Below are 11,764 nucleotides of genomic sequence, written 5' to 3'. Positions count from 1 at the left end.
AGGGGGGGGGGGGGGGGTAACTAATTAGAACGTATTTTGTTTCTTTAATTACTCAAACAAAGCAGATGGAGCATTTCATATTTAATTACTTATTGGTTGACTTATGTGGAAGTTATAAAGTAATGGTTCATATGCAAAGAAGTTAGGTGTCGTCTTGGTCTTCATTAGCTATTTTATTCTTCATTTGATTGATTTAAATGAATGAGATAGCCAAGGAACCAAACACTGTATATCTTCTTTACTCAAGAATGCTTGAAATCTCATTATTGCTCTTCCTATTATTTGAGAAATTGTATCTTTTGGAATTGTTATTATTATCATTTACTTAATGGAATACTTCTATTTTCTTTTTAAGATTAAAAATTATGCCGCTTGTTAATAATATTTTTTTTATATAAAAAATTACACCAACCATTTCTAGGCTTGAGAAGATTATAATTGATATATAAAACAAGAAAATAATTCAAAACAAGAAAAATCAATTAAAATAATTCAAAATATGAGAAATCTATTTCTTCTTGTTATACAAACTAGAGTTGATTTGCATCTAAAAGCTATATTATTAAGCATAGTTGTTAAATTCAATTCGGTATAACAAATTAATTTGAAGAGCTTATAACTCGAAGCTTGTTATGGGCTGAGTCTCAAGTCAAAATGATTTTTATATTAACTTAGCTAAATTTAATTAACCATTTCTAGTTTTATTCGTGGCCTAATTAAATCAATTAAACTTATTCGAGTTAGCTTAACAAAAATTAGTTGGGTCAACATCAAAGAATTTTTTTATAAAAAAATACAAAAATAACATTATTTTAAATAAGATCAATAAACTTAAATTAACCTAAAAACTCATAAGCTGACCCGATAACCTGGTGACTTAAACTCTTTTTTAAGTCAAACCCTATTAGAGTCCAATAATAATGAGAAAACTTGGAAGATTTCCTAGCCATTAAAAGAAAACACATATTTTCCTTATTTTATATTTTTTTTATTGTAGTTTTAGATATATATATTTCATGATTGTATCAGGATTAACACATACACACTTGTAATGTCTTAGAAACACATTAAATCTAATATAAAAACTCAAAACATGGAGTATAATATTTTTCTATATAATTCTTTTTTTTCCTTTCTCTTTTTCTATTTATTCCCTTGATTTTATATGGTATCAAAGTCACAGCCTATTTCTCCCTTCCCAATTGCTTAACAAACATCTTCCCTCCTAACTAGCCAATAAACTACATTAGCATCCTTATTATCGTCACTTAAGAATGCTCATCATTATATTTTTGAAACTAATAAAAGAAAATTGCTTGTTTTAGAAGGCTCAAATCAAGTTTTTTCTTATTAAGCAAGGTGTGTAAGGCTTTATCGATGCATCTAAACCACATTCATTATCCCTTCTTATCATAGAGAATGTATCCATTATCATATCAATCTATTAAGATTTGCTTGTTTTATTTTTTATTTATCCAATTTAGTTGTGTGTTTTGTTCACAATCAACTTGAAGAGACGTATTAGATCCCAATACTGATAAAGAGATCCATGAGATTCATAACAATATAAGGAGATATAATTTTCTTGTTTTATATTTTTATAGTTTTAGTTTGAGACATTCTAGAATTAACATATATATACACTTGTTATATATATATATATATAAACATTAAATTTATTATAAAAAAATCACAACAAAAAATATAATATTTTTGTATCAGATTCTCCTTCTCTTTTTATTTATGTTCCCTTGATTTTATAGACCGTAAGCCAAGTATAACAGCTAAATTATTAACACCAAATGAGAAGCCTGATTGAAGAAGAAAAAAACAAGAGACAAATTGCATGTATATAAACATGAAGTAAGTGTAAGGAAAAGAAATCAAAAACCCAAAAACTAAAATAAATGAAAAATATATATACAATAAACCCTAAAGCATGTCTCAAGAGTATGTTTGGAACTCTTACATGGTAGGAAGGATGATGAGATAAATTGGAAGGATGAGAAGAAAAGGTAAAAGGAGGTTAACAGACATTTAATTGTTTGACAAGTAAAGGAGAACAATGATGAAAGTCATTTTATTCAAATAATAACTAGATCTATGGCTTGCATTATGCCACGGTTCACATTAATTCCTTTAAATGTAAAAAAAAAAAAGCATTTCCAGTAGAAAAACAATTTAATCATTAAATAAGAATTTTATGCACATTGGATGACATTTTCTTTAGACATATTAGATGATATTTTTAAAAAAAATATTGAGATAATGATATATTGGATTGACAGGTCAGCCCTAGTTAAGCTAAAAAACTTGTAATCCAGATCATGAGACTATAATAACCTCTTATTAAAAAAATTAAAAAAAAATTATCAAATTTAATTTCCAATCAACCCAATGTTGGAGGATAAAATCAAAAAATATATTAAATTTAAAAAAAAAATAAAAAATAAATCAACTCGGGTTATCTTATTGAATTCATGATATGAATCATAAAAAAAGATAAGCTCATAGAAAGCAAATTAAAAAAAAATATCTACGAAGCTCAATTCCTAACAACCTAATGTTGGAGAATGAAATTGAAAAAAAAACATTAAATTTAAAAAATTAATTTAAGAAAAAAGATTATAAAAAATGGTTTAAGTCAACCTAAGTAAACTGGTCAAACCCATATTATAGATCATGAGAAATGGATAACTCTATAAAAAGCAAATTGATAAAAATATATGAATTTCAATTCTCAATCTATCCAATATTCAATGATAAAATTAAATATATATATATATATATATGAAAGAATTGAGTCAAACATTTTATCCTACTAAACTTGCACCATGGATCATGAGAATGGATAACCCCATCAAAAGAAAAAAAAATTAAAAAAATATAAAGTTCAAATCTCAACCAACCTAATACTAGAGGATGAAATTCAAAATAAAAAATTAATTTTAAAAAACCAACACAAAAGGACTTGAGTCGCCCTAAAATAACCCTAAAAAAAGTAAACTAGAAAGATTTATGAAGTCTAATTTTCAACCAGCTCAATGTTAGAGGATAAAATTACAAAAAAAAACATCTATTCAATAAAAAAAACAAAAAAAAAAAGATTTGAGACAACTCGAGCTAATCTGTCAAACTCGTAACCCGGGTCATAAGACTGGAACAACCTCATAAAAATAAAACTAAAAATTCATGAATTTTATTTTCTAATCAACCCAATATCAAATGATGAAATTAAAAAAAAAATCTAAACAAATATTCAAAAAGGCTCAAGTCAACCCAAGCAAATCTTTTAAACTTGTTACCCGAGTTACGAGACCGATATTACCTCATAGATAACAAATAAAAAAATCAATTTCATACAAGTTCAATGTTAGAGGATAAAATAAAAGAATCTATTTAAAAAAAAACCTAAATAATCTCAGGTCAACATAAAAACCTTGTAAACTGGGTCATGAGACTAGCATTGCTTCACATAAAGAAAATTAAAAAATAAAAATAAAAAAATTAAATTCTTAACAAACTCAATATTAAAGAAAGAAATTAAATAAAGAATTATTAGTAAAAATAGCAATCACAAGAATGAAAATCAAATTTAACACCTAAAAAAAAATTGTTAGCCCAATTTGGTTTTAAAGAGTTTTGCATGGAAATTGAGTTGAGAAAAGAGAAAATGAAAGAAAAAGAGAATGGTTTGCTAGAGCCAAATAAAAACCTTTTCATTGACACACGCTTCAGCTAGAGGTAAATCGTGCTGAGATGATTTAAATGACATCAAGAAAGGGAAAAATTAGACGTCGTAGGCTGTAACATGAGCCTTCAAATGAGGCGTCCTCTCTGACAATCTAGCATGTGATAGGAATACACCAACTACTTTTTCTATTTTTTTCATTTTTCATTCAAATTAGTCCCTGAATTGGCAAATTTTGATTTCATCACTAAAGCTTTAATTGTTTTAAATTAAAAAAATCAAATTTATTTTTTCTAAATCAATCATCAATTAAGTGCTAGATTTTTTTTTTTTCCTAACATCTCGGAATCCCATGTGAATGGATCAAACAATTATAAAGATGATTAAATAAAAAAAATTAACCAACCAAAGAAAAATTTGTGGATTTATTATTGCAATTCATAGTACTTATGAGTCCTGTGCTACATGGAATCTATTAGTTTTTTTCTAATATTAAAAATTATAAAAGAGAAGAAAGATTATAGCTAATACATTAAGGAAAATTAAAGGTGAAGAAACATTTGAAATATTCTCGAGTCTTTCATATTCTTTACAAAACAAATGAAATATCAAACTTTCCATCATTCATTGAATCCCTCTTAACAAGTACACTCAAGCAATCGATAGCATTTGTTCTCGTCGTGTTGATGATAGTGTTTTGATGAACTAAAGTTTTGGAATAAAATAAATAAATAGTGATTATAGTTAGAAAAAAGTCTAGGAATGATCATTTTTCTAGGTAAATACTGCAATTTTCAATAGATTCTTTTGTACTTGATGGTTTTATTCTCATGCCTAATGGTGGAGGTGCTAGAACATGTAATATACCGTAGAATGTTTTGATGAATCCGTGGACTTTCTTTACTTGGAAAGCTTTTGTGGGTTCTTCCCTCACCAGCATATGATTGCAAACCTCCTATTAAAATAAGTTCAAAGGAGAACTTTTATGAAACAAAATAAGACTTTATATTCCATCGAGTATCATTGAGCACAATGATGTATCTATTTGATTAAGACACCTTGATATGAGAGGAGAAGGAAGAAATTAAAAACCAAACCCAAGAAACCCCTCAAAAGCTTGCTGGCTGGCTAGCTAGCTAGAGGCAAACATTCTACAAGTCCCGGTTTATTTACATGTATGGGGAAGAAAGACGCAACTTTATGAGAATCATTTCCTCCACTCTCTTGAAAGGGCAGCTACTATACATGCATGATTGAATCATTATGGGCACTTCTTCCACTCTCTCGAGCTTTTTTTTTTTTAATTATTTGCATTAGCCCCATAACATAAATTGATTAAATTATTATCATGTTTTAATCACTCAGATCTAAAGCTTGATTAGACTGTCGAGGGGCCGTAACTTTTCCATGATTTAAAGTGCATTTGTCCTGAGACCCGTTTTTTAATTCGAAGATAATAAGCAACCCATAGATTAACACCACTGATTACTATTAAGGAATTCATACAGCAACTTGTAATGTTCGATAGCTCGAAAGATTCATGATCCCAAAATACAGCGATCGATCGGCGAGAAGATGATCTAAGCCAATCGTGCCTTAAAGCCAAGGTGAGTGCTACTTTGCATTACCCCTAATGACAAAACATATATCCAATAAAGATTGAGAAATTGGAAGTGAACATCAAATCAATCTCATTTCAAACTTTTTTTTATTGATATTTTCTTAATCCTTTTCTCCTAATTATAATATATCAAGATTCTTTTTTCCCTTGCAAGAAAACATCGGTCATGATTAATAACAAGTATCTATGTATGCCTTGCACATACTTTACACAAGACTTTTTAGGACATTTCTTCGCTTTTTGAAGCGAGACACTGTGTTTTTTCCTTTAAAGAGAGCTTGCATGGTCATTTTTATTTTTTTATGTATTTACAAGGGTTTTTCAGTAGTTGGCCTAGGTTGATATCAAATAATGATCTTTAGATTGCATTACCTTTAATTTCTTCTGAGAATTTTTTTTTTTAATTTTTGGATAAATTTAGTCGACTCGCCCTTGTTTTTTCCAGGGATTCTCAATTATATTTTTTTAAAAAAAAAAATTAGTTGGAACTCTGAGTTTGTCCTTTATTTGTAGTGTACCTATATTGAGTAGACCTGTTAATTAGCTTTAGTAAGAGTATAATATAATGTAAAATTGTAACTTTAACAAATTTATTTGATAAGAAGAGTATATTAAAAAAAAATATGATAAGATCGGGACTATAATTGATAGTTTGCCTTATATTTTTAATTGTTGTATGAGCACCAAACTTACTCAATATTTTCTGAAAGTAATAGCACAATTTCTAGGGTTAATTTATTATTTAAAAAATGTTATTCTCTTGATTGTTTTAGTTTAAATTTTGAGACCAATACTCAACAGGGTTTTTTTTTTATGTATATCAGTTTGGTGTGAATAATATATCCTTAAAATCATCTCATAAAATATAATGATACCTCTTCATATATGTAATATCACACCTTTTAGCCAGCTTGCTATACCACCAAAAGGTGTAAGATCAAAACCAAATTAATTTATACAAAATATATATTGGTGACACTAACAATGAACTTCTTTTCAATATATATGGACACCCGGATAATCAATAGCAAAAGGCTTCAGGCAATCCTCCTGCGCACGATGAATGCTCTTCACTTTGGCGATGGGTTAGGCCAATAAGATTCTTCATGCATGCTACACTAAATCACAACACTTTTGGAATATGAAATCACGTCATACTCCTACAACCAAAAATATTGAGTTTAAGAGAGTCTTTAATTAAAAAAATAATACTACTTACAATAAAGGGAAGAAACGAATGATCAAAGTTCATTGAGTTCACAATGCATTATAGCATAGAAAATTCTTGAAGGATGAGATTAAGCATGGCTATGGTATTGTTAAAGAATTATATAAATTATATTTTTGAATCTTATCAGATAGTTTAAAATTTTAAATTGAGATGATTTTCTAATATAATAGCAAAGTTTAATTAATTAAGTAATCATGAATTCAAATCTTATATTATTTTCATTCTATTTAATGAAAATTAAACGTAAACTTATACAAATTTGAAATTCAAAGGATTTTTACATAAAAAAAACATGTTAAAATATATTATAAATTATATTATGAAAATTTACTTAATAAATTAAACTTTTGGATCAACACAATTATTTGAAAAACATAATGCATGTGATGATTGAGATTATAAATGTGGTATGCACACACAAGCAAATATTATAATTAAAACATGATTTAATGCCAACATAATCTGTAAAGCTCCTTGAAGGATGAGATTTTGTTAAAGAATTATATAAATTATATTTTTGAATCTTATCAGATAGTTTAAAATTTTAAATTGAGATGATTTTCTAATATAATAGCAAAGTTTAATTAATTAAGTAATCATGAATTCAAATCTTATATTATTTTCATTCTATTTAATGAAAATTAAACGTAAACTTATACAAATTTGAAATTCAAAGGATTTTTACATAAAAAAAACATGTTAAAATATATTATAAATTATATTATGAAAATTTACTTAATAAATTAAACTTTTGGATCAACACAATTATTTGAAAAACATAATGCATGTGAGTTCGTGTGGTTGAGAAATCCAGTCACCGGGGAAATCATGAATTCTTAGACGAGAAATGTCCAAAAACCAATGCAAGTAAAGCCATAGCATGCCGATATCACAATGTGGATCTCATTTTTTTGAATTGCTACACCAACTAAAGCATGTTGACCCTGTAAACCGTCCCACCAATGTTTATATACCAAACTACCATTACAAAGATTGACTCATTGAGCTATGGTAAGAAAATGAAGTGAAAAAAAATCTCTCTAATGAGTGGAAGACACTGTACCCACCGAAGATTAGGAAGAGGAACGCAACAAATTAATTAAAGGTGTACAAAAGAAACAAATTAGTGGACAAAAGGATGTTTTTAGATACACTAGACGAAATGGCTTACATGTGAGAGCAGAAACATTAAAAAAGATAGTGCCCACCATGAGATAGGATTTAAAGTATAAATAAATAAAGAAGGCCGAGCCCCGAGCCTTTGTTACCATAGTTTGTTCTTGGCTTCATTTCTTGAGCCATCTTTGCATGAAAATGTGCCTTCTTTGTTTATTTTTTCGGTGCTAGCTTTCTTATCTAGTGTATATTGAAATTAAGCGAAGAACCAAGTACCCTAAAGCAAGATCTCTGGCAAATGTTGGTGGTAGTTGTTATAAAGAACCAAATACCTCTTCTTCTTGTTAGCTTTTTATGCTTTTCCCCTCTTTGGAAAGCCAATGCTAGCTCACCGAAGACATATTTCTGAAAATTTCTGCATTTGGTCCTACGCAAGATAACAGGAAGTGCCAAAATCCACTGAATTTGAGTGGTTTAGACAAAATTCATGGAAGCCCAAATCTCTATAACACATGATAGTGGTAGTGAAAAGCCCAATATCTTATAAGCAAAAACAGTAGCTCAAAAGGGGCTTGAAACCCAATAAAAAAAATGGGGTCCAAAATAAGTGATGGCAACGGTCATCTTTGATGTGCGCTTATGATGCTAGTTTTTTCGTTCAAAAAGCAATTTTGGAATTTTTTTTGAATTTTTATTTTTTTTCAAATTAATTTTTTCATGATTTTGAATTATTTTAATGTATTGATATTAAAAATAAATTTTAAAAAATAAAATATATATATATATATATATTATTTTAATATATTTCTAAATAAAAAATATTTTAAAAAATAATCACTAAATAACTTTACATTATAAGTTGGTTTGGCCTTAAAGGTTTTCAATTAAAAAAAAAGAGCAAGGTTAAAAGGACGTAGTACTATAAATTATATAGTTTAGTTGCTTAGTCAAAGAAGCTGGAGCAGTGCACAATGGATACGGACCACATCTTATCGAAGCTAAATTCAGTCACATTGATATTAACTGGTAAAAGTGAAGCTAAAACATAAATGAAAGCATATAGAACATTACTCATACGCCACCACAAATCCCATCTTCCATTCTTCCTACCTGTTCCTAGTCAGAGCAAGTTTAGCTTCCTATGAGTTCTACATGAGTTGTCTGCTTAAATCTTGTTTGCAAACCTGGATGCAATTGTGGTGCAACCTGTATTTCTAAACTGGTATTTAAAAGGTACTTGGAAGCCTAGTAATGAGCGCTTTCAAAATTTTCGCCTATTATTTGATGATCTCCCTAAACAATAGGCAACATCTATTCCAACTTAATGAGAAAATACTTCCAAAAAAAATGGCATGATCATCAGAGAAAAGATTAAAAAAAAAAAATACGTGCTGCCTTTGGAATCACATAATTATGGAGGACGGGAAGTCTCAACACCCACTAACCTCATAAATATGGCAGTTGTTTGTTCAAAGTATAAGCACTTAAGGACTGCTCCACATGTCAATTTTTATGGATGCTATGGTCATTGACTAATAATGACGTTCAGAGTATGAAGAGTCCTTCTGTTTCCATATTTTACAGAGGTAGACATCTTACCAAAATCAAATTGAAAACCATCGCTTGCTGGCCTCTTTCTTGTAATCTTCACCCTTCACATGAGCCCATCACCTCTTGTTTTTATTGCTCCTGACCCATTTGCATTTAAGTGAGTAAACCGCCGAGGGAGGGCGGGTGGCAGTTGGAAATTATGGAGCTGGCTGACAATGTCGGCAGGTGATGTGTTGCTAGCAGCCTCCTCAAAGCAGAACTCCCTTATAAATCTAGCAAGCCACTTGCTATTTCCTACATTATCAGCTTAGGTTTACGTTCTTCTCTCTCATTGTAATACCTACCTAGCTTTTTGTTGCATGCGCAGAGGCTAAAAATGGAGTTCCATGTCCCATGCATTCTTGCTTTCCTCGCCGTAAGTTTCTGAATCTTCACTTGTTTTGATACACCAGGGATTGGTCTTTCAGGAGATTTTCTGTTCCCAATTCTTCACCTGCATTCCTATTTATAATGAGTATCTTATGAAAGTTTGTATTTAATCCTGCTGCAGTTTGCACTTGTGGTAAGCCATGCGGCCCTCCCACCTGAACTTTACTGGAAAAATGTGCTGCCCAACACTCCTATGCCAAAATCTGTCAGAGATCTTCTACACCCAGGTGAGATTTTTAAGACCTGACCTCTTAAAGACTTCCTCTTCTTTTTTCTTTTTTGGTAACACTCTTTAATAACTGAGATGAAACTTCTGCTAGTTTTTTGCCGTGTCTAAAACAAGAAAAGCACTTCTAATTGACGTTACTAAAAATGCAGACTTGGTGGAGGACAAGAGCACTGCTGTTGCTGTAGGGAAGGGTGGTGTAAATGTTGATGCAGGAAAAGGAAAGCCTGGAGGAACTGATGTAAATGTAGGAAAGGGTGGTGTAAATGTTGATGCAGGAAAAGGAAAGCCTGGAGGAACTGCTGTCAATGTAGGAAAGGGTGGAGTGAATGTAAACTCTGGGAAAGGAAAGCCAGGCGGCGGCACCCATGTCAGCGTGGGACGCAAAGGTGTTGGTGTTAACACCGGAAAGCCTGGGAAGGGAACCCAAGTTGGTGTTGGCAAAGGCGGAGTGTCGGTGGGCACAGGACACAAGGGCAAGCCCGTAATTGTTGGGGTACACCCCGGGCCAAACCCATTCTTATACAAGTATGCGGCAACCGAGACTCAACTACACCATGACCCAACTGTAGCCCTTTTTTTCTTGGAGAAAGACATGCATCCAGGAAAAATGATGAACTTGCAGTTCACTGAAAATACTAACACAGCAACTTTCTTACCTCGCCAGGTTGCTGATTCAATACCCTTTTCATCTAACAATTTGCCAGAAATCTACAGAGAGTTTTCAGTGAAACCTGGTTCAACAGAAGCTGAGGTAATGAAGGAAACAATCAAGGAATGTGAAAACCCTGGAATTGAAGGAGAGGAGAAAGAATGCGCAACTTCACTGGAGTCAATGATCGACTTCAGCACTTCCAAACTAGGAAAGAATGTTCAGGCAATCTCCACAGAAGTGGAAAGCCAAACTCAGATGCAAAAGTATACAATTAAGACCGGAGTAAAGAAGATGGCAGGAGACAAATCTGTGGTGTGCCACAAGCAGAACTATGCATACGCCGTCTTTTACTGCCATGCAACACAAACCACGAGGGCTTACACGGTTCCATTGGAGGGTGCTGATGGAACAAATGCTAAAGCTGTAGCAGTGTGCCACACAGATACATCTGCATGGAACCCAAAGCATTTGGCTTTCCAGGTGCTCAATGTTAAGCCAGGAACCGTACCAGTCTGCCATTTCCTTCCTCAGGATCATGTTGTGTGGCTTCCCAACTAGGACTCTGGACCCCAGTCATTTCGCCTCTCTTCAGTCCACGGTGGCTGAAATTGGAATGTTGTATACTTACATATCTATTCGGTTATCACAATAATACACCTAAAACCCACTACAAAAGGTCATGTATAATATAAGGATTGCCGTAGATTCAGTGAATCACGGTGTTTATGATTAGTTAACATCTACTTCTGCTGCTATTTTCCTATCCACACGAGCATTTAATGTGAAAAGAGAGACCTCCATGTGAAGAGTAAACCAGCACAAAGGGCCTACTTGAGCATTTTGTTTATCATTGAACACGAGCATTTTGTTAATCATGTCCCCGTTCCCCTCAAAGAAGATTTCGTCGTTCATAGCCGAACTAAAATTTCAACGACGAATTTTGCCGACCATTTCCCCAGCAGGAAGTCCATTTCATTACACAGCAAATCTCAAGAAGAATACCAACAGACCCACTAACTATAATTATTGACAAAGATGTTCCAAAAACCTCTGGGAATGACAGGTTAGAAAGACACCAAGTACCTAGAGAACATATGCTGAGAAACTGTGTCCAACCGAAAACCTCGTGATGTGTTGTGTGGTGAGTTCCTTGGCACTAAACCATGCCTGCAGTTGTTATTTTTCCAAGACGAGTTTTACTCTTCTAATGTCTCCCAACGTAAGTAGAGCATGTAGAAGATGGG

The 11,764-nt window shown here is 31.7% G+C and overlaps 1 protein-coding gene across 1 annotated transcript; it reads left to right on the top strand.

Moving 5' to 3' along the window:
• The first annotated feature begins 9,498 nt into the window (after nucleotides 1-9,498).
• On the top strand, nucleotides 9,499-11,283 carry LOC105127124 (dehydration-responsive protein RD22-like). The gene is made up of 3 exons (XM_011028269.1): nucleotides 9,499-9,625; nucleotides 9,761-9,866; nucleotides 10,018-11,283. Exons 1-3 carry the CDS (start codon nucleotides 9,587-9,589, stop codon nucleotides 11,076-11,078), a joined length of 1,206 nt encoding a protein of 401 aa, XP_011026571.1. The 5' UTR covers nucleotides 9,499-9,586; the 3' UTR covers nucleotides 11,079-11,283.
• Nucleotides 11,284-11,764: the final 481 nt, after the last annotated feature.

Source organism: Populus euphratica, unplaced genomic scaffold, assembly GCF_000495115.2.
Source record: "Populus euphratica unplaced genomic scaffold, PopEup_1.0 scaffold50.1, whole genome shotgun sequence".
Lineage (NCBI taxonomy): Eukaryota > Viridiplantae > Streptophyta > Magnoliopsida > Malpighiales > Salicaceae > Populus > Populus euphratica.
This window is presented reverse-complemented; position numbering and strand designations above follow the sequence as displayed.

What these genes read in the sequence shown, in the direction of transcription:
- LOC105127124 (XM_011028269.1), top strand. Translation starts at nt 9,587, where the DNA reads ATGGAGTTCCATGTCCCATGCATTCTTGCTTTCCTCGCC. An exon ending in GCATTCTTGCTTTCCTCGCC is followed by an intron (nt 9,626 to 9,760) that starts GTAAGTTTCTGA and finishes ATCCTGCTGCAG; the next exon opens with TTTGCACTTGTGGTAAGCCA. An exon ending in CAGAGATCTTCTACACCCAG is followed by an intron (nt 9,867 to 10,017) that starts GTGAGATTTTTA and finishes CTAAAAATGCAG; the next exon opens with ACTTGGTGGAGGACAAGAGC.